This window comes from Mya arenaria, chromosome 1 (genome assembly GCF_026914265.1).
Source record: "Mya arenaria isolate MELC-2E11 chromosome 1, ASM2691426v1".
NCBI classification, from domain to species: Eukaryota; Metazoa; Mollusca; class Bivalvia; order Myida; family Myidae; genus Mya; species Mya arenaria.
This window is the reverse complement of record NC_069122.1, coordinates 42,547,176-42,571,785: the sequence shown is the minus strand read 5'-3', so window position 1 is coordinate 42,571,785 and position 24,610 is coordinate 42,547,176. Positions and strand designations below refer to the sequence as shown.

Here is a 24,610-nt window from a genome sequence, read left to right as displayed (position 1 = left end):
TGTTAATCCCCCGCCACGGAGTGGGGAGGGGGTTATATGAATGCACTTTGTCCTAACTTACTAATGCATTGATGGTCTACCATAATACTTGGTACAAATTTTGTCCCCATTGAGACGATGTGCAGTGATCTAGACGCGAGTCCAATCCTAGAAGGTCAAGGACGCATGAGACATTTAAAGGTCATAGTACACATGCTCGTGTCCGCGCTATAACTTACTTATGCATAAATGGATTACCATATAACTTGGTACAAATGTCGTCTTTATTGAGACGATGTGCAGTGACCTTGACCCGGGTACCTTAAAGGTCAAGGTCACCCGATAAATTTAAAGGTCAGAGTACACATGCTCGTGTCCACGCAATAACTTAATTATGAATTGATGGATTATCATATTACTTGTTACAAATGCTGTCCCCATGGGGACGATATGCAGTGACATTTACCCTTGTCCATGCCTCAAAGGTCAAGGTCACACGAGACATTTAAAGGTCAGATTACCCATGCCCATGTCCGCGCTAAAACTTACTTATGCATTGATGGATTACCATATAAGTTGGTACAAATGTCGTCCTCATTGAGATAACGTGCAGTGACATGACCGGGTCCATACTTCAAAAGTCAAGGGCACCCGAGACATTTAAAGGTCAGAGTACACATGCTCGTGTCCGCGCTATAAGTTAAGTATGCATTGATGGATTACCATATTACTTGGTTCAAATGTTGTTCCCATTGAGACGATGTGCAGTGACCTTGACCCGGGTACATACCTCAAAGGTCAAGGTCACACGAGACATTTTAAGGTCAGAGTACACATGCCCATGTCCGCGCTAAAACTTATTATGCATTGATTGATTACCATATAACTTGGTACAAATGTTGTCCTCATTGAGACGAAGTGCAGTGGCCTTGACCCAGGTCCATACCTCGATGGTCAAGGTCACAACTGACATTTATAGGTCATAGTACACATGCTCGTGTCCGCGCTATAACTTACTTATGCATTGATGGATAACCATATAACTTGGTACCAATGTTGTCTTCATTGAGTGACCCACTATTTGGAACCTTTTGTTGTGTCAACATAATCAGTCCACTCACGTCCAGGCAGGAATGATCGACCATGTATATACAAACTTCAAGGCAAACTCTGGAGTGATGCTCTTGGCTTATACAGACCACTTTTTGACATGGATTGTGCTACCACACTGAATTATTGTAATTGGTCAATAATAGTTCCAATATTTGCAATATCACAACATAATTTAGCAGTGTAGACATATCAATTCTTACTGGATTTTTTGACTTTATACATTTATGTACTTTTAGCAACAATCACTGAATTTGATCCAAGAACTTGAACCAATTGTAATTTGTGCCAGTTATCCATCATGAAGTTTCGGGTCCATATTATGACAATGCTAAATAGAGGATAAGATATAAATGTTAATTGAAAGTGTTAAACAAGTTGCACAGATTGATATTTCATCGATGTTATAAATCAAGGTCTCATTTTCCTTCTTTTTTTAGCCAAAATAACCTTGACATTGATCTTACCTACACTACACACAATATGAATAACTAACAAATATCCTTTTATAATATGTTCATTCGTATATCCAAGAATATTTAGGTTACCGATCAAACAACTTGTATTTCGTATATTCCCACTCTTGACCAGTGGTTGTGTACGATTTTTATCAGATTCAACGTACCAGTCAGGTTGTGAGAAAAACAAAATATACTAAAAAACAACGGCGGGGGAAATAGCCGTCCTTTGGACTGCCTTGTTGAAAATTATGATTATGATTATATATTTTAGGTTCAAGTTCAAAATAAGAAGTTCAATAGTAGACATAGTGTTATGAAAAGAAATAACACCTAGTAGATACTTTAATAAAAAGTAACATTTTCTCATGATGAGAACACGAAAGAGTTAATCGTCCACACTAGACGGTACTTATCTGTACTTCAATGACGGACTGGGTTTGGATGAGTGCCCCTGTGTTTTAAAAATGCTGCGCGAAAATGCTTCACAACCAAAAATAACTAGGAACAACTGCGCGTTAATATTGCTTGGTGGAAAAAGGATGCATTTACTGCATACTCCTTAAAAGGATCTCGTCTACCAACTTTAACGGTCTTTTTTCCTTTGACCTAGGTCACGGACGACTTCTTTCATAGAGCTTCGGACCTGAATGCCACCATAATTACCCAGGAGATTTTTGTGCACGATCCCAAGTCTAGGGTCGAGAACCTGAAGGTCAGTAATAATGAGTAGCCATTCGTCTTTCTCGATTGCATTAAACAGGTCTAGAGTAAAGAAGATCAGTAACAAATAGTTACCATTGTACATTTTTGGCAACGTTAAACAGTTCTAGGGAAGATAACCTTAGGTCAGTTATAATTGTATTTTCTAGTAAAAACAAGATATTACTGATTGTTGTGTTTAAGTTTCTTATATCTTTCACAAATTAATCATTGTTTAATAACTTAAATTAAGTCAAGAAACGCAGTCGAAAATCAAGTGGACACCGGATGGAACAAATAGGTATCAATACAAAAACGTCTATAATGACGCTTTTCACAAATTTTGAAGCAGGTTTGGTTTGGCAGGTAATCGTGTCAAAGAAACAATAAACACTATTTCACATGGATATATATTTTTAGCAGAAGTACTCTTATCCTGGTTTAAAAAGTAAATACAGTGTAACGAAAATAGGTCAGGTAAATCAATTATATGGATAACACCGACATGAAAGTAAATGTACGAACATTGAATGATAAAAATCGTTAGAAAGTAAGGACGATTGCCGAACAACAGCTAATCAAAACCTATTATTTTTAACAAACGAAAATGAAACTGTACGCTTTCTATTATATACTGCTGTTTGGAATACAAACATATATTGTAGCATTCTACATTATATAGATATCCTCTTTATATTGACAGAAACGTGATGCCAGGATTATCATGACAGCGATGTATGAGGACAGAGCGAGAGCAGTGCTGTGTGCCGTAAGAATATAATACAATTATGTCGTAAATAGCAGTTCCTGAAAAAGGTCTTACCATTTCTACATAATTTTTTTAGTAACAACAGTCGAACTACAGAGTACAGATTTAAAAATATTACATTTTCAAGGTTGCATCACTGCGTTATCAAGGTTGCATCATTGTATCATTAAGGATTCATCATTGCATCATCAAGATTTCATCATTGCATCATTAAGGTGGCACCACTGCATCATCAAGATGGCATCATTGCATCACCAAGATTTCATCATTGCATCACCAAGATTTCATCATTGCATCACCAAGTTTGCACCACTGCATCATCAAGATGGCATCATTACATCACCAAGATTTCATCATTGCATCATCAAGGTGGCATCACTGCATCATCAAGATTTCATCATTGCATCACCAAATTTGCACCACTGCATCATCAAGGTGGCATCACTGCATCATCAAGGTGGCATCACTGCATCATCACGATGGCATCATTGCATCACCAAGGTGGCATCACTGCATCACCAAGGTGGCATCATTGCATCACCAAGGTGGCATCACTGCATCATCAAGGTGGCATCACTGCATCATCAAGATGGCATCATTGCATTACCAAGTTTGCACCACTGCATCACCAAGGTGGCATCACTGCATCATCAAGGTGGCATCATTGCATCACAAAGGTGGCATCATTGCATCATCAAGATGGCATCATTGCATCACCAAGTTGGCATCACTGCATCATCAAGGTGGCATCATTGCATCACCAAGGTGGCATCACTGCATCATCAAGATGGCATCATTGCATCACCAAGTTTGCACCACTGCATCATCAAGGTTGCATCATTGGGCAATTACCATACTGTCTAATAAAAAGTTGGAGGCTTTTGAAATAAACGGTGTAAATACCTTCAAGGGTGATTGGCGTGTCTGAAATCAAGTTGTAAAATTGATATTCGTAAAAAAGAAATTTCTGAGAAAATAAAAGTAATTGCATTTTGCTGTCATAAACCGATACCCACACTGGCTGCATTTCCTTCTTACAGGTTATGTATTTCGTTTCGTGATGGTTTATCTAGAATAACATGAACTGTTTTTCATAATTGTGTATTTGCACCGTTTTACTAGATTTCTTTCTAGAACTATGCGTTGATTTATTAAATTTTCGTAACTTTACCAAAGAGGATGTGATTTTAAGTACAATGCATTTAAAATGTTTAGAAAATACTTATGTTTGTATACTTCAGTATGTGAATTGCCCGCAGTCACGGGACGCAAGTCTGTCAAATTCAACACTTTCTTTCAATATGAAAAAAAACAACACCATCAATATCTCAACATCTCAGTAATACGTACAATATTTCGCATAACAATCGATGAATCATACTGTATGTATTTATTAAATCGAGGTGAAGTACAGCCAATTACCGTGAAAAGGATTTTTGTTGTAGATAGATAGATATATATTTATTATGATATATGGTCTCCGGCCCAATCATTTCTACAAGAAATACATATATCATTCCAACAGGTATAACTGGTCATTCAAATTCAAACTTAAGCATGACAACATTAGACAAACATACACATATCTAGCAGAACAAGGTTGTAATAAATTTAGGTATTAGCTATAGTTAACTTAATAATTGTATAGATAGTGTACGAGTATTATCAGGTGCGTATACCATTATATGTAAAATATTCATTTCGCAAATTAAAAGCATGGTGTACAATTAAGCTGTATTGTTTATAACAGATTGTAGAATGTTTGTAAGGTTGGATAGTCGTAATACAAACTTGGTATGTACTTCACGCGTGTACGTGAATACAATGGACAAACAAGTAGGAAATGAAATTAGTTTTCTACAATACATTCATAATATAGACAATAGCGATATTCCTTATCGATTCCATAATGCCTTCCTTTTTCTATCATGAGATTATGACATGAACTCCTAAATCTTGCAAAACAGCTTCTATTTTTTTTAATATCTATAACATAGACATATTTTTCTACTTCATAGTTATTTTTAAAGTTAGCATAATGAAACAATTTTCTATTTGAGAAAACTTTTTCCCTCCAATTTTGTACATACTGATCCTTAAGCCTTTGAACATATTTATACAAAAAAGTTTTTTATTACCCACACTCTGTCGCTCCCACACATATCCAAAACCATTTACATACAAATTATTCTTTACATTCGACACCCAAGAGTCAAAGCCTTAAAAGCATATCATAACATTTCTTAACATACCTATCATTCTTCAAACTCAAAATTCTTATCCAATATTTCATACAGCGCCTTGCATACATTATATACATAGGAAATCTTCCTAGATCAGCTAATACTGCATCGTCACAAGCATTCGGTGACACATTTAGAAATCTCTTACACGCATTAACATGAACAGTTCCAATACATTGTATATTCTTGAGTCCCCATAACTCAGACCCATATAAAAGAATAGGACTTATTCTTGCATCAAATACTTTATAATACATTGAATAAGGTACATAGCACTAGTGTTGAAAAGAAATAGCAACTTTATTCAAAACACGTTTCGCCTTGAAAAACAGACTCTGCCATCTTATACAAAGACAGTCTATTCGTAAAATATACACCGACATATGAAAAACCGTTTAGAACTTCGAAACAATTGTTACCATAAAACCATTTGTAAGAATTGTCCGTTCTGGCCATTTCTTTTTCACAGCAAAATATAACTACTAAAATATTGTATTATTAAATATTTTCTTCCATGCATGATTTTACAAGTTCAATGAATGTATGTAAAATTATCAGTTTTTACAGTAAATAATCCGTTCTATATTAAGTTTATAATTCTGAGAGTAATACGCAGTCGGAAAAAGTAATTAAGTTACTTAACTGCTATAATTCCTCCAATATCTTAATATTTCATTCCGCATTAAAATTTCATCTTGTTTTTGACTAGCTCATTCACCGAAATTGTTAACCTTCGATTAAACTAATTTAATTATTTGCCCATTAAAGGCATACAAGGTAGGTTTGTACGGCGCCAAGATCGTGTGGGTGTTTGCGGGCTGGTTCTCCAGTAGTTTCTGGCTGGTGAAACAGAATGACATTGACTGTACTCCGGAGCAAATGGCCTTAGTTGCAGACGGTGCCTTCTTAACTTCAGCCGTTAATTATAACCCCAGAGAAGAGAGGGGTATTCACGAAATGACCGGTAAATTTATGTTGTTTCTTTATGCATACTATATGTAAATTATGCGTTCATGTTTGTGTTTGTAAATGAGACTGATGTCAGTATGTAATAAGTCAACAATGTGTATTTTACCACATTGTCGTTTTCGACAACCTCAATACTAATAAAATATAGTGTGTGTATACCACGTGATAAATAACGTCATAAATGCTTCGTCTAAAGGCAATATTTTGCTTCAAATGAAGACTTTAAACAAAGATAACTTTACTATTTGTTCACCATTTTAAATCAAACCTAGCGCATTCTACGCCACTTACAGAGCCCTGCCTTCGGTATTTTACCAAATTTTGATTTAGTTTCATAAAACACTTCGACAAACCTTTTAAAAAAAAAACGCCGCCTGATTGAGCACTGTCAAAACATTATTTTGAAAACTGGTTGGTCGAAGTATTTGAGGAAACTTATCACCTAATCAAGCATTGGTAATAAAACGTGGGGCTCTTTAAGCGGCATAGACTGCACTTGTTTCATTTAAAATGGTGAAGAAAATGTTATCATTGTTTAAGTCTTCATGCGAAGCACATATTGCCTTCCGATGTAGCATTTATGACGTATTTATCACGTGGTATACACACACTGAAAAAGAGGATAAACTCATACATGTTCAACCATATGAGATTCAAAACTAATTCTAATTCTGATTGATTCATTAAATTTCTTATGACACTTGTTTTCTTATTGGTTCAGTCATTTCTGATAAAACATGATTTCTAATTAGTTCAGTTATTTCTTATGGCACTTGATTTTTTTTGTAGTTCAGTAACTTTGCATGACACCGTGTTGTTAAGCAATAAATGTCCGCTCGCTCCGGCTTTTGATATTCTATAAGAGGTATACCACTTATTTTACAATTATGTGTACTGGTTTGGAAAAGTGCAAGGTGGCCTTGGCAGGAAACGGCGCCTTCTTAAATTCAGCCGTAAATTATAACCAACTAGTCTGGCTCAAATCAGGCTTATATTTTTAATATTTTAATATTGTGCAATGATTCGGAAAATACAACGTTGGGAGCTCTTAGTATAGTTAAGAGTTTATTAAGTAATTTCTTCGTGAATAAGAAACCTAAGGTAGCGGACGCAGCGAGGCGACCGTGGTTTCCGATCCACGAAGAAATTACCTTATAAACTCTAACCGACTTAGTGTTAAAAAAATCAAAAATTAAACGAGCATTTTTTTTGAAGAATTAAAGGAAAGCGCACTTTTTTTCAGCGAAACACGACGCCGTTTTCCCCGCGAAAAATGACGTTAAAGACGAATTTTAAATAAATAACGTAAAACATGATAACGAAAAATATATGTGCGTGAACGTTTTCACAAGACGCACTTGAGGTTTAAATTTCTTAGCGGTATACGAAGAATTGGTGAAACTATCGGTTATTGTAGCTGGAACGCAAAAATATGAGGGACGTCTCGAAATTGACGTCAGTGGTATATTTTGAGGAGTCATTGTTTCAAAACTGTTCCGAATATTGAAAATGTAAAAACAGTCCCTAATTTGGCATATGCTATTCATAGTCGAGTTCCACCTTAAGTAACGATTCTTCACAAATAAGAAACTGAACATTTTAAAAATCTAGCGTTACTCATTCATTGTACGAAAAAATGTCTTAACACTAAATCGTTAAATCGTGAAATTGTGAGGTGCAATTAATGAGATCAGTAATAATGACACACCAGGCTTTCTGCTTGCCAAGATCATTTAACAATATAGAAAATGGCTGTCTCAGAGAGAAATCAGTTGTCATTCATCAAGTGAGCACTGAAAATGAAATATCAACAGTGGTGCAAATGTTTACTTTCGGCATTCACAAGAAATTTTCTTTTTTTAGGTTTTGCTTCGAACGTAAAACAGTTTGTATTAAATTGGAAACGCATGCTTAATTTTCGATGATGTCAAGCCATTCCAGAAATAATGTTATGAGAGTTTGGCCAAGCTTTGTGCGCGCATACGTTTGATTTAGTCAAAAAGGCTAAAGTTTTAAAGTAATGATAATCAATTATGTCTCAAAGACCATCTGAAGGCATATTATATATATAAAAAATATTTTGTTCTTACACCAATATTTGAGCATTGAGTTTCCAAGAAACACTTCAAAAATAGGATCACAATTTCCTTAATGATTCTAAATTTATGCTTATTTCTAAAACAATTATCACTATTTAAACATATGCAGTTTTTTCTTTAATTACAACTGTATATGTTTTACTGTTAATATCGCTATGATATTCGTTGTTACAACACCATAACGATGGAAAATGTACAAAATAATATATGACGGTTATTGAACATTGTCGCCTAGTTTGTTTTCTATGTTTTCAAACGATCCATCTCAATATATGCAATTCCGTTCCGTTAGCTACATTTGATTGTTTGATGATGATGATGATGATGATGATGATGATGATGATGATGATGATGATGATGATGATGATGATGATGATGATTTCCAAGTTGCCTTTATAAAATTTAAAGAGTTGAACACAGTCAAATTATCAAACTAGCAACTTGAATGTGGTGAATTTGTAGCTTCAATACTATAAATTCCTTTTTATTTTACTTATGCACATGTTATGTTTAGCGTGTATTCTGCTTTTAAAATATGTAAACTGAATTTTTAGAAATGAATACACCATTTAAAAAAAAAAATTACACTTTACTTTTGTTTTTATTTTCTTAAGATATCTATGTAATACAGACCCTGGACATATTCACATAAAAATACATGTTACCAAATTGCATTTCATATAATACACAAAATGACTTTTCCAGAAGGTTTGACTTTTAATAATAGAAATAATAATATCATTTAACTAATTTTGAGAAAATTTAATAATTATCAAGGGAGGGGACTCTTTCTCAGCGCCGCATGTTTAATTGTCCGCCCTTCTTTATTTTGGCGCCTTTCTCACTTGTTCTCTAGTTTTAATCCGGTTCTGACGTGTGTTTTCTCCCTCCCTCCCGCCCGATTCTTTTATTTCTTTTTGTCGGACAAGTTCTCAATTCTATCTTTGTTTACATAGTTACCCCTTTTCTTCCCTCTTTTATTTAAGGATATTGAATATTATATTATGTTTTTCACTTTATTATGCTTTCTGATGTAATGTATTCTTTCATGGAGGATTTTTGGCTGCTTTTGACAAAACTTTATATCTATGTTAATTTCATTTCCAATCTAGCAGCCCATTATTTCGGCCAAATTGAATTTATATTTTACATTTGTCTTTGTTTTTCCTGAGCGCAATAATTGAAATACCGTATTTATAATATCTGTCATGTGTTTTCGTTCCGGATCGAAAAATCCGACCCGAGGGCACCTGCGTTGCCAGGTAACGAGGCTTGCCGAGTTACCGGCTACGCAGCGTGCCCGAGGGTCGGATTGTTTGATCCGGAACAGACACACATATATATTTTTTCTAGCCTACCTTAAATTACACTTGTTTGTGAAAAATGCATAGAAAAGCGCAGTAAAGTAATTTTCACCAAAAAGAGCGTGCGATGATGTTAGCTGACGTCATGACGCGCATTAATATTTATTCACTGCATACGTCAAGAAGTTCCTTTAGTATCACGTCTTTTAAGGGTTATTTTGTTTTGTTTTGAAGGTGTGTTTTTGTAAAGTTAATAGTTATGGAACTCAACTATTGATATCTCATAATTATGGTTACATTAAATGTAAAATAAAAGAAATGATAAGTATTACGTCACAGCGCGTGACTCATCTGGCATGGGGGGATGCCAGATGGGATTTTCCAGCACGGCTGACGTCACCGGAAATGCCTATCCGGTGTGCTAGAATACTGCTGATTACCCATACGTCATTTTAAAATTCTTTATATTGTTGCCAAAACAAGGGAAGCGATGCACGACGGTAGTAACAAACAACTAGTAATTGCGTCAAAAATATACATGCTTAAAACGCAATTGTCTCCAAAGATATTGAAAGACGTCGCTTTTATAATGTTCGTAATACTTATTCAATTGGTGATGAATTTCACTAAATGCTTGGAAGCCTCTTTTTCATGAGATATTATCGCATTTCTTTGTATATCACCCAAGCTCTTACAAATTAAAAAAGAACGTCATAAACTATTATAATGAAGCAAAACTGTTAAAACTCTTTCCCTCTCTCTACTTCAATTTTAGGTCACACATTATCCATGTACCTTCAAGAAATGAGTACGCCAGTATGTATATACGCACATCGCGTGATAACGTTCCTTTATGTGTAGACACTATCCTGTTTTGTTTATTTATGTCACATGGTTGAATAGATATTAATAAAAAACTTGAGTAATTTATTTATGAAAGAAATAAAATATAAATGATAAGCATAATTTGGTGAATGTATTTATATAGTATTGGGTATATTGTAAATAATAACTATGTGTCAATTTTTTTAAACTAGGTGTGGCTAAATTAGTTTTTGGTTCTTGATATTTTATGGACAATCTACAATTTCCATCATGTTAAAACAATCTTTAAACCACATGAGCTTGTAAACAATATGACTTGATGTCACATGATGTAGAACAGGAATATTAAGGAAAAATTGTGTCATTCACCTTCAAAAAACAAATATTTACAGTTTCAGACTTCTTGGACCGCTACTACAACGACCCAGGCTATAACACAGACCTTGATATGTACAAATGTGTTGTCGGCCAGTCGTACGACCACATCTGGATTGCCGCCTTAGCACTCAACTGCACCGAGACTGAATTAACGCGTAGAGGTAATAGAGCGATGTTGAGCAGGACAAGAAGGACACGACATAATTAGTGAACCAATGTTTATACTTATATTCAGATTTTTTTAAGTTATGCTTAGCGTTTCTTTGGTATGAACTCAAGGCTGATACGGTTTAGAATATAACCTACATTTTCAGCAAATAAAATTGCAGATGGTACTAAGCTTAATCGTTAAGATTTTCAACTTTCGCGGATCCGTCTTCTGCCTCTCATCCAATACACACTCCTTGAGTCAGATGATGCATGGACAATGTGTCAGTTAATGAGGTTGTATTCTTAGTCAGTTAGATTATCTGAAATAAGATACGGTCACTATGCCCATTTTTAAGTTCTTACTTCAGGTCATCTAACTTATACGACAGAAGACAAAATAAGACTATAAGTAGCTTCCATGGCCGAGAGTGTAAGATAAGTTCATCCCGACCCGAGCGTAGGGTACTTTGCGGAAACGAGGTATAACGAGTTTCCGCTAAACACCCTGCGCGAGGGTTGGGGTGAACCTTTCTTACACGTGCGGCTATGGTAGATGCTTTTTCTCCCACCTCAGTTAAACAAAATTAAGAAAAAATATATGTTTTGCTAGAATTAATTTGTGCGTAGTGGAAATAAATGCGTATGGATATGTGATAATTCGTGGTTGTCATGGATATGCGCGCATGGAATTCAGATTATGTTAATAGTCAGATCGGTCTTTAAATAGTTCTGAGGAGAGTGAAGCATTATTTATTGAAAGGTGCGTGAAAACTTTTTTATGGTGACAACTGAAGCGAGAAATAATTAATATGCATTCTAAATATTGCCACAAGACAAGGTTTCTATGATGCTACAGACGGCAGTCTTCAATAAAGGAGGTAATTACAATGTGATGACCATTAAAAAGGAGTTCCATACGGGTACTTGTTTTATTATTGCCCGAGGGCAAGATAAGAATTACTAGCAAGGTTAAATGTTTGGATCTACTAATCTGAGGTGGGAGAAAAATTAATATATATATAGATTTTCTGTATAGCTAAATTATTAGTTTAAGGTTTCTTGTTGCAAAAACACCGCATTATGAGTTTGTATTTTTCTAATCCCTGCATTTTCCTTAAATTACGTAACACATTTGATACAAAATATTCAAGAAAGAGCTCAAATTAACCTCAAGGAATTTAAAATGCCACGTTGTATTATGATTTTCCAACAGGTTATGACAAAACGCTCGGCGAGTTTACATACGCCGACGGCGACATTAACGAAATCATATTTAACTGTATGGCGGACTCGTCATTCGTCGGAATATCCGGCCGCCTCTCATTTAAAGATGGAGGCGCTGATCCTGACAAGAGCATGGTGTTACAACGCATTCAAGGTACTTTTGTAATTGTCAAGGTTCGCTTTTGCTTGTACAGGTCCGGAATTCAAAACAGTCAGTATCCTTATCGTTGCCAATACTATATATAACTAACATATTATTAGCTCGTCTGCTATTTCGAAAACCAATGGTGTTTTATGATACCCGTAAAGTCATTTTCATCATTGTTTGCGTTGTGCAATTGTTTTTGCAGTTGCCATAACTGACAAATCGGTGGAGCTATGATAATGTAACTTGGAACACTTGTTAAAGGAGACAATTTGCATGTGTTTTGCATGTCAATGAACGAGACGCTGTATAATTGCTGTTTTAAGAATATTATTAATTTGTGTAATTGAATCATCTTTATTAAGTCATCTCGAAATCTGTGTGTGTCTTAATGCGTCCGCGTTGCCAAAACAAAGAAAAGAAACGAACGACTGAGGTTACACACAACTAATCATTTCGTTATACAGGTTTATCCACTAAACCGTTGCTTTTCTAGTTACCTTATCCTCGCTATTAGATATATCATTATGTGTCATAACATACTTTAAGCAAACACTTATTATAGTACAACTACTAGTGATGTACGAAAGTATGTATTTAATTTCCAAATATATTTGTTGTGGTTTTGTGTTCTTAAAATACTGACAATTATATGGATAGCGATATTAAGAGTACATATTTTAAATATTATGTCTGTATTTATACGGTAATTTATAAAGGTTGTAATGTAGGGTTATGATTCAAGTCTTAGAATACAGATTCATTTTAGAGTTCATTATACAAGGAAGAAGGAGACAATACATGTAAAGATATTGAATTGATTTGGGCATAACTCTTGCCCTAGAACTTAATAGATACCCACTTGTAAAACATTTCTGCATTTAGTTTGGTATAAACGTTAACAGTCTAGGTAGAAGGTCTTCAATGTTTTAGAACATGCCTTAATTTTGATTATAATATGTTTGAAACGTTCGTTTATATCCTTCCATTAAACAAACTGACTACCGAATTCAAATGAAACTGTTAACAGTATGCCTATTTTACGAAGTTTAAACATTTTGAACAGTCACTGCAAAAAGTATACCACTTTATGTTTACAATTCTACTCGTATAACCGTTTATCGTCGTTTGATCAATTACTGTTTCCTAATGAAAAGAAAATTTATTCCTTGAATTTCTATTTATTTCAGGAGGAAAAAGGGTGAATGTCGGTCATGTTACACAGGCGACTAATACCAAGCAAATAATTTGGCTGAAAGGAGTATTGAAATGGAAAGGTATGACACCTTTCAACCTATCAACCATATTATGACCAGTTAAATAGTGTAAACCATAGCGTCATTTTCACCAGCACAAGCAAATTGAATTACTGACATAACAGATCATTAGCTTTAAAGCTTCCTTTTCGATCCCGTCTTGAGTACTCTGTTTTGTACATATATCAATTGACTGTCTACATTCCGAGTATTATTGCCACAAAAATCCTTATACCATGCTCAAACTTGGCATATTATCTGGAAAGTGAAACTGTTTTTTTTTAAAATAAATATTGTAAAACATATAGTATGACGGATAGGACTGTAAACTAAAAGTAGAGTGAAATAAACAAATATGTTGAAATCGTGCACGTCCTACTATCATTATTGAAAATTAGTTATAGCATTTCTACTCACCGTATAACATTTCTGTCTAAAAAAAATATTGAGCATGAAAAGGGTCTAGTTCATATATTACAAATTATACGAATTAATTCAAATTGAGCCAGAGCGACCGTGATAATTTACGAAAGTTTAATTTGTAATAACTATAACCGACCTATATATTATCGTTTAAAAGCACATAAGGTATTTTATTTACAAGGATGTTGATTTTGGTTGCCTAGAAAACCATATTTATTTTGTGTCATTTGAAATTGTTTTATAAATGCTTTGAAAAGGTTTTTTAAAATATCACTCAAACTTATTAACCGATGCCCTATATAAATGTAATTCACTATTTCGACTGTTTTACAAATAGTAATCAACATTACAATGTTTTGAACAATTGACAGTTTGAACTGTTACACGCGCGTGAGGCACCATCATAGGTAAAAATAAACTGCATATCGTTTAAACTCATGAATTTCCGGTATTGGTTTTGTAATTAAAATCAATATGTGAAACTTCAATATATTCGCTTTACAAAGGTATTTGTCTCTTTCGTGTTTAAACAAAATATATAATCAGGTAATAAAACAGTTGTTGCATTTGCATTTGTGTAACAGTGAAAACTTTTGCCCCTCGGTGTCGGGGATGACATTCTGAACTGTTGCCTTCGGCCTATCTGACTCGGTACTTCAGTTCAAAAATATCTTACGGTGATCATTAGGTTTGACGTCACTACCAAATAAATAAATTGACTTGTTTACACAGGCCAAAATCGCTACGCTTTGATTGGCTAGTTTGATGCCATTTACATCAAGTTGCTTGAACAATTATATCGCCCACATGTGGATGTATATAACTTTGTCAGATTAAGATGGTTATAGCAGACAAAATGTCACTCCTCGAAGAAAATCTTTAACTCCATTATATTTCTTTTTCATCCATATCATTTAGGCTTTACCAGTAATTGTCACATGACTGTGAATTTGAAATCAATGAAAAATACTAGTTTAATTAAAAATAACTTAATTTTATTTGCTTTGTAAATGAATGAATTATAAGCATTTATATTCACCTTATATAATATTACTTATAGTACTTAGTTACAAATAGCAAGTATTGTCGTTGGGTCTGTTCGTACATACTAGTCCCGAAACTTACCGAATACCCCTCTTATGTGTCTTTGCTCAGTAATTGTGAGTGTTGATGAATGTGATATATCTGTCTATGCATGTTTGTAGGCCCCTTGCCTGTTGGTTTATATTAAGAGTATATCAAGATAACATTTTTCACACGTTTTGGATTTAGTCTTTGATTATGGTGGGATTTCTTAGAGTTTGTTTTTAAAGATAACACTATAAACGAAGTACAAGGCGACGTTTTATAGACGCTAAAAAAATCCGTAAAATTACTAGACAACACTTCAGACTTGCTTGGTATACAAAAAGAAAATGCTCCTATCCAACATGGCTTAAGATTAATGTATTTGTTCTTACTTACTTGTATAAACACGACGGCCATTACAAATTGAGACTACACATATTTCTTCCAGGCAACAAAATACCACGTGACTCGACATACGTGACCTACCGAGAGATCACCATCCCTCCAGTAATGTACATAACCTTGTGTACCCTTGCAGCCTGTGGAATCATCCTGGCTCTCTCCTTGTTTGGGTTCAACATTGTGTTCAGGAGCAACAGGTACGTTAAAACAATACAAACTTTCTTGAAAAGGGGTTGGCACAATAGTTCAGATTTAAGCAGAAGTCCTGTTTAAACTTACAGCCATTAAGACTATACTAATATTACACGAGAGACCCCCAAAGTAAAAGTCGTGTTAATGGGCAATAGGTCTAACACAAGACAAAAGCTGACCACGTGACATAACGATTCGAACGAGTCAACATCATGTTCGGTAAAAAGAAACACGTGTATACACAAAAATTGTTCTTTCAGGGTTTAAATTGGTACACAACTAATGTGAACTATTTCGCATTTCAAAGCGACCGACGACGCAATACCTCTACTTTTTTGTCAAAAACCGACGACGTGCAACGTGTTGATGGGATGAGTTTCCTGATAAATAAATTGTGTGACTTACTAAGCAGTATGATTGTGGTATTTATTAGTCATATATAAACATGTATATGTTTTTCTAATGCTGTAAAACAACATTTATCGGAAAACATGTTTCAATTGTGCTTGCGGAAAAAATGAGAGAGGTTGGCCATTGTAACTTTCTAAACTTCTTTTTCCTATAACCAAATTATTTTTGCTTTTCGTAATAACAGAATTCAAAAATGTCATATTTCTATAGATTTTTGGCCTCATGTGTAGGATTATATATACCCTGTGGATAGAATTTACATTCTGGAACTTCCGTTTGATAGGCGAACGTGGTAACTATACATAATAACATATTTTTGGACCAGAAAGGTTGTTTTTTTCAATAACAAGAATTTTTGTATTCTTTTATTACGAAAAGCAAAAATATTTTTTTTTTATCATTTGGATAAAAATATAAATTGCTCAACATATCGCTCAGTAACAAGGTTTAGTGTTCAATTTTACTCAAAGTCTGCCCTATGTATTGTAAAAATGATATGGAAATATCAAACTTACAGCGATTTTCCCAAAAAAAAATCTAAAAGCGAAATATATTTGCTTCTTGCAATAACCAAATGTGACGTGACAAACCACGTGGTATGTCTACACTGTAATGTGCAGTCATTTCATATTCATATTTCGAGTCCTGCCTTTTAAGTATCTATTGAAGAGAATGCCAACACGAAACATGTATGAACGTTTTATTCATAATTGTTTTATGAATCATACCAATGTTGAAGAGCATGTCATGCTTTGTGTTACCTCACACACTTGTACAAGACACAGTAGGGCGTCAATATGAAACGGTTTTTAAATATGTATATGATTAATTTAATTTAATCCTATCTGTCAACCAGTAGTCGACATATCGTTTACTATTTATTTCTAGATCAGTGAAGATGTCCTCTCCGAACATTAACAACGTGTTACTGTTTGGATGTATGATGTGCTACTCAACTGTGTTTCTCAAACCGACAGAGACGACGCATGGAGCTGTTTGCAAGGTGATGTCGTGGTCCTTTTAAGCTTGCCTGTGTGTCGAAGAAAAAATGCAACACATCATCCTTGCACAATACAAAACCAATTCAAGATTTTCATTCAAATCTTGGAAAATGCTTTGCATGTGACAATTTTTGCATTTATAGGAAGAACCATCATAGTTATCAGGAAGAAACCAATAAGAACAACATACACGTATTTGCGATCACTACGGGACGCTCTTGTTTGTTACTTAAGTATATTTCTACTGATGATTATGGGAAATAAAAACTATGGAATAGTTTGTTTACAACGTTACATATATCATTTTATAGTAAACAGTTTCAATTAAACCGATACGTTTACATCAAATCTTCAGATAATACGGCTGTGATATGTGAAGGCAATGTGGTTTCATGCAAAGTTACGGTCCTTTAATGTTAAATTTTTAATGTACTTATTGTCCAGAATACCACGTAGGCTTGTGCAAGGTATGATGGTACTGTTTCAAGCATTGCCAATGAATTGTGAAATATCGACACTCTCAATGTCCTGAAAAAATATGATCCCCAAAACTCACTTGTATATAATAAATGCGTATTCCATTTTTGTTGTAGTTGCCATTTTGTTTATAAACTTGCACTGTTACATGGGTATTCAATTATTGTTCTAAACAGCACTGTTTCTTTTCATAATTAGCATACATGTATATGGGGTTTTCATGCTTTTCAAATACAACTTTAACTAGACCGACATGGAAAAGGTAATATTAATATATTATCTTTGAAATATGTATTTTTCACATACATATAAGCAACAAGGCTACAATAAAACACTATTAACTTCAGGGACAAACCCAGTAGTTTTTTATACATCCTTAGAGACACAAGGTAAGGGCCAAAATTTAACAAGAGATACAAACGTACGAACACCACCAATCCACGTAAAAGTTGATGTTGGAATGGACAAAACTGTATTCGATAGTGTTTTACATATTTCCTTTTGTAAATGTTTGGTTCTGTTAGTTTATCCTTTTCTACTTGTATAGGCTCGCGTCTGCCTCTTCTGTATCGGGTTTACAGTGACATTTGGTGCGCTATTCACTAAAACATGGCGAGTTTACAGAATTTTCACCAACAAAAAACTTCTTAGAATGGTAAGAGTTTAAAACAACATCTTAATGGTATCGTGTTGCAACAAATCAAAACGCACGAACAGTCTCTAAATTTTTGTATTAAGGTATGTAATATCTGGTTTCAAATTTTATTTATTTATAAAACCTACTTTTTACGAGAAATACAACGGCAAAGGCCCTTTTGGCTTTCATCTGAATCATGTGTCGACATTATTATAGCACAAGCATTTTTATTTGCATCTTTTGTTTAATTTCGACTAAGTTCCCTGTAAATTGCCCCTAAACCGAGTTTATTAAAAACAAATTTACTTAATAATTGTTTTAAACATTTCTAGACAATTAAAGACTACCAACTTCTTGCAATAATCGGTATCCTAGTTGCTGTGATTACCGGCGTCCTTATTGCATGGGAGGCAGTTGGGCCGCATTCGGTAGTAGTGCAGTACATAGAAAAAGAGGTGACCTTCGTGTTATACTGTTTGTATAAAGGTGTTCTTAGAGAAGTCAAACGCTAACATTGTAATCATAATGATATAAAGACATTAAAACGACAGGGACAAGCTCAATATAGTAGTTAGTATGTTCAGAAGTCGATATGCAGATATTAACTATTATTTGATTTTTGTTTTCAGGTGCATATGGAAGGAAACGACGCTAAAATTCGACCGTTTGTGCGCATGTGCAGATCTGATTATTCGGTGTACTTCGGCTGGGCCATCTACATTATAGAGGGCGCCCTTCTGTCGTTTGGAGCATTCCTTGCCTGGGAAACACGACACGTAAGGTCATCCTTTACAATGCCTTATCATATTTAAAACATGACCCGAATACAATCTGTGAGTCGGTACGTAGGGGTATTTGATGAAAATCATATGCTCCAACATGTATTGTTTCGCTTTAGAACATTGGTCGGAAAACCACACTTAAAATCATTCAACGTATTCATTACGACAGAGAAAAAAGGCACGAAATGGAAATCGTCTGTGAAGGACCTAATTAGTCAGGTAATATGTCATCGAATGCGCCCAACTGTAATGTTTGCTTAGCAGTAACGCTGAAAAGCTTATTAAGAAGACGCTATCTTAGACCGTTAACATGCGTCTGGAATCAAGGCCGTACATTTCTTTTACCATGAATATGAGTCTGGTAAATGGATTGCGAAATTTGAGACCATAATTACAGCCGGCAATTAGGGAGGCGCTATTTTAAACCATTCATATGTGTAATGTATCACAGAGGCGCTTATTTAGACCATAAATACGAATCGAGTATCAAGGAGGCGCTATCAAATACAAAACACATGAGTCGGTCATGACAAGGAGGCTAATTAAGACCCTATATGTGTGTGGGTACCACGGAGGCGCTATTTTGGACGATAATTACGGTTCCAGTGGCAAGGAGGCACTATTTAGACCATAGGTATCACGGACGCGCTAAATTACGAGTCGAGTATCAAGGCGCTATGCAAGACCACTAACATGAGTTTGTTATAAAAGAAGCGCTATTTTAGAGCATACATGTGGAGGATATTACGGAGGCGCTATTTTAGAACATAATTACGAGTCGGGTATATAAGGAGTTTGGTATCAAGGAGGCGCCAGTTCACACCATAAACATCCGTCCGATGTTCAGGTGTTGCTAATCAAAACCATATACATGATTCCATTATTAATATGATGTTATTTCAGATATATTTCTAGATAAAGCGTTACAATAAAGCTTCTGTTATTATTGGATCAATATTGTCGTTTGTAAACACGGAATATTTCAAATGACCTTTTTATTATATACCTATAAATATTATCCCAAATATATTCTGTATTGTACAGAAAATGTTAAATATTAATATTAATATTAATAATAATAATAATAATAATAATAATAATAATAATAATAATAATAATAATAATAATTATAATAATTTTGATAATAATATAATAATAATAATAATTATACTACTACTACTACTACTACTACTAATAATAATAATAATAATATAAAAAATAATAATAATAATAATAATGATAATATGACTTTCGAAGCTGTGTACTCGTCTAAATATATATCCGTATTGTACAGAACAATGTTAAATAACCTATAATTTCATCTACATTACAGTATGCTTTGTTAATAAGTCAGTTTACAATATTTGTTCCACATGACGTCCTTATTCTGCATTTACGATTGCAAGTCTTCGTTGAAAGTTTCTTATGACACCAGTTTTTTCTACAAATGGCTCCGTCTTACGTTAACAACATAGATAATATATAAATAGCTTTCCTTAGCAATGCTTGCAAAATATATTTTTCCAAACATTCAGGTCACGACATTTGTTGCCATCATCATTCTTAATAAGAACAACTCTATAATTCGTACAACACTTCAAGGCTACCCAGACTGTAACTTTTTCAGCGTTCAAGAATATCTCATTATACTAATTTGGCTGTTCAATTCTACAATACCTACAGTTCTTTTTATTTACGTGGACATTGAGAGGAAAAAAGGCTTCGTCTAAATCATCCATTTTACAAATTACTGCTTGAAATGATTTTACGTTTCAAATGATAAATGCAATGAAAACAATTTATGGTGTATGCTTTAAATCCTTCTTTAGAAGTCTAAAAACACTGGTAGAACTTGCAGCGTTGTCAATGTCAACTTACACCCGAAGAACAGACCATACAGATGTTTTACATATCGTATATCTTCTTTAGTTCCACAGACTTCTCATTTTAAAACGGGACGTAGACATCAATGGTTGTTAGGCTGTCTCTTGGCCCTCTTCGAACCTTTTTGTTTCATATTCAACACTGAATCTAAATATTTATTGTCATGGTTCTGATATTAACTGTAATTGATGATTTGCTTTCGTTAAATGATTTTACCACTTCTGGACTATTCCCTGGATTGTGCCATATTAAAAGCCCGGCCAACAGGAAATTAGGAAAAACGTAGTTTTTAAAGGGGACATATATTATGAAACACCCTGTTTATATGAGTCGGGTATTTTTGAGGCTTTTTCATGCTCGACACATGGGTCGGGGGTCAAGAAGGGACCATTTTAGTCGGCTCTTATGGGTCGGGTTTGGTGCAAAAGATGAGGCGTTTTAAAACATATGTACGAGTCAGGTGTCAAGCAGCCGCAATTTAAGACAATGCGTACGAGTTTATGTCCAGTGTCAAGGAGACGCCAATAAAAACCATACGTAAAAGAAGAGTGTCAAGTAGTCGCCATTTAAGACCAAACATACAAGTCGGGTATCCAGAAGGCGCTATTATAATAAATAAAGAATGAGTCAGCTCTAAATGATGCACCATTTAAGAAAACTTAAACGAATGAGTCGGGTGTCAAGGATGTGACATTTTAGAACATAACAGCAAACAACGATCATGCTCTACACTAACGAGTATATTTATTATATGTGTCATGAAATATACTTAATCTTTCCAGATCTGAAACAGTTAATTTAGCTGTATTATATAATTTAACTAATATCAATTTAGAAAAAACCTATTGGTACTTGTATACGGAATGTAGGCGTTGCCAGTATGTGGCATTTGATTGATTTATTACTATTTGTCCAATGGATGAACGAAGTATCTTTAAAAGCTGTGCTCGAGTTGTACATTAAGATAATTAGGTTTTTGTAAAGAAAAGCTGTAAGGATGATTTAAAATGGTTCGTATTAGTCCCACAGCTTGTAGATATACAGAATTCAATAACACACATATATCTGACACGGCTCATCTAAGTGAAAAAATAAGCAAAAACTTTGCTGTGCTTCATCAGTTATGCAATGCGTTGTACACAGCGGTATCAATTTTATGCATTTAAAAAAAAATAATCTTGCAGTTGTATCTGGTGTCTTGTACAAGGCCAGTAGTCATTAATTCAAAAACCGTTTTTAGAGGCACAAGTTTTGATCCAAACGACACTAACAGAGAAACACAAACGTACACACACCATAAACAGACCATATCGTATCAAAATAGCCTTTCCCGATAAATGATGAGTATTTTTAAAAATGGTGTACGTTCCGAACCGCTGTTTGCAAATTTAAGTCCAATCAGTTTATATTATGTGAGGACGCTGTTCCACAATGACGCTCGTTATCTTTCGACTGTTATCCTTAAACCAATTAAATATGAAATACCAAAACGACATTGAAAGAGACTCAAACACTTACACACAACACAAACAGACCAAGACACGCATCGAAAATCCCTTTCCTGATAAATGATAGCATTTTCGCTTTGAAACGGTCAGTCAAACTCGAGTTCACTGCACGATCCTTTAATAATATATTGTAAATTGGAACTCAATCGATTTATTATTGTGTACGTTCTGCACCGCTGTTTGCAAATGTAAATAGAACATATCGTGTGAGGACGCTGTTCCCCAATGACGCTCGTTATACTTTGACTGCCGTCCGTGGATCATCTAAATATTTCATGACCTGCCTGTAAATAAATAGTTATACTTATTTAAGAGCAATATTTTTTTGCGGCGTAGTAACTTTTCCGATGTGTTTAAAGTATATCTAATGAAACACTACTAATTAAGATGTCCATTAATGCCATATGAATAAAGATAAACACAAAGTCTTTCTTGACGAAATTCTCAATAAAATAAAATAAGACATAACAAACCCTGTTAATATGACCATTTAGTCCATTACTTAAGCAAAATCATCCAGAAGTTCTCAAATTTTCTTTTAGAAAGTCTCCCAAAAATCCGGATGATCAATTCCCTGAACGCTTACGAACATGAAACTTTAATGACAATTACATTGCAGTTTGTTACGACGCACAAGGCAATGACCAATAAGACATTGAACTAGAAACACAAATGTGTGAACACCACTCAGACTACACTCATATTTGTTGAATGGGTTGTATACGTATTTTAAAGGCTACAAATGTGAAAGCATTTAATGCAGAAAAAAACAGTTCGATATGTTATGTTATGTTATTTAAACCGTATATCAACATTGTAACTTAATAGCGAGAACAAGTTTTTTTTTATTTGTCGTACGTTAAATCATGAGCAGTTCAGTTGCCAAAATATTGGAACTAAATTTATTTAGGTTCTATTTCCCATGAACATTTTCAGGTAAAGATCGAGGCCCTGAACGACTCTCACCAGATTGGCCTCTGTCTATACAACGTGGTTGTCCTGAGCGCGGTTGGCCTCACCTTGTCTCTTATCCTGGAGAATGAGGTTGTCATGCTGTATGGGATCACGTCCGTATGTCTCATCATTGGAACTACAGTCACACAGCTTGTGGTATTTCTACCAAAGGTATACGACATCATTGGATAACGGTTTGCATTAGCATGGCTATTAAATCTTATTTTGTAACAATACATTTTTTTTATTCCTAGAAAGAAAGATAAGTGAGTATACAATCAATTATTAATTCGTTAACACATTTAAACATATATAGTGGTCCACGTTGTATTCTAAATGGCGTGGAGTATGTAAAGTTGTATCTTTGTTCGTAATTAAGTGGATGCTTCTTGTCACATAATTGAATATCCAACCCCATTTACTTCACGAACTTATAACAAGCCGATTTGACATTGTGTAGTCTAGAGTTAAAATTGTTTGTTGTAAACGAATGTCAGTCCCTTATTAAAATGGCCATAAGAATATAAAAAAGTAAAATATCCCCATATACTTCGCACACTTATGGCAAACAAAACAAGACACTTAGGCCTAGCTAGCGAATATGATAAATGTTTGGTTAAAGACATGTTGATTGTATATAAACATACCCTGTTATGAAATGTTAAACATTTAATTGTTTCAGATACATGCTGTTCACTCAAAGGTTGAATCTGCAGTACAAAATAACGGCGCCATGTTCAAATCGAATACCGGATCAGGGCCGGCAACCAAAACTAAGGCTACGGATGACCATACATCGGATAAACACTAAAATAAACAAACAATGCCAAGTAAAGAAAAACGCTGATCGGGCATTTTATTCAACCATTAGGGAAAATGATACCAGACCTAGCTAAGCAGTTCGTTTAGGCATTTTATTTTATAGTTTTTTGGAAGAGGATAACACAACTAGCATAGCTGATGATGGATTTACCTCGGATAACCTGTAAAGGTTAAAATATGGACAACTTTAAAAACAAACGTTGGTCAGGTATTTCATTTAACCAATGGGGAAACGAATCTCACGACAAGCATGTCGGATAATTTCCTTTCCTCGGATAACCTGTAAAAGTTAAAACATAGACTACTTTTAAAACAGCATTGATCGGGCATTCCATTCCATTAAAAAGGAAACGAATAACATAACTAGCAGGGTGGATAAGAGCCTTACTTCGGATAACCTTTAGAAATTAAAACATTGGCAACTTTTTAAACAAACAA

General features: G+C 34.4%; 1 protein-coding gene across 1 annotated transcript; it reads left to right on the top strand.

Moving 5' to 3' along the window:
* Positions 1–12,267: 12,267 nt before the first annotated feature.
* On the top strand, positions 12,268–24,161 carry LOC128227289 (gamma-aminobutyric acid type B receptor subunit 2-like). Its single transcript, XM_052937692.1, has 9 exons — positions 12,268–12,364; positions 13,546–13,632; positions 15,551–15,701; positions 16,996–17,110; positions 18,133–18,240; positions 18,555–18,677; positions 18,852–18,998; positions 23,333–23,521; positions 24,033–24,161. Exons 1-9 carry the CDS (start codon positions 12,268–12,270, stop codon positions 24,159–24,161), a joined length of 1,146 nt encoding a protein of 381 aa, XP_052793652.1.
* Positions 24,162–24,610: the final 449 nt, after the last annotated feature.

Coding starts and splice junctions, on each gene's coding strand:
- LOC128227289 (XM_052937692.1), top strand. CDS start 12,268: ATGGCGGACTCGTCATTCGTCGGAATATCCGGCCGCCTCTCATTTAAA. Junction 15,702..16,995: donor ATTGTGTTCAGGAGCAACAG/GTACGTTAAAAC, acceptor ATTTATTTCTAG/ATCAGTGAAGATGTCCTCTC. Junction 18,678..18,851: donor TGCAGTACATAGAAAAAGAG/GTGACCTTCGTG, acceptor TTTTGTTTTCAG/GTGCATATGGAAGGAAACGA.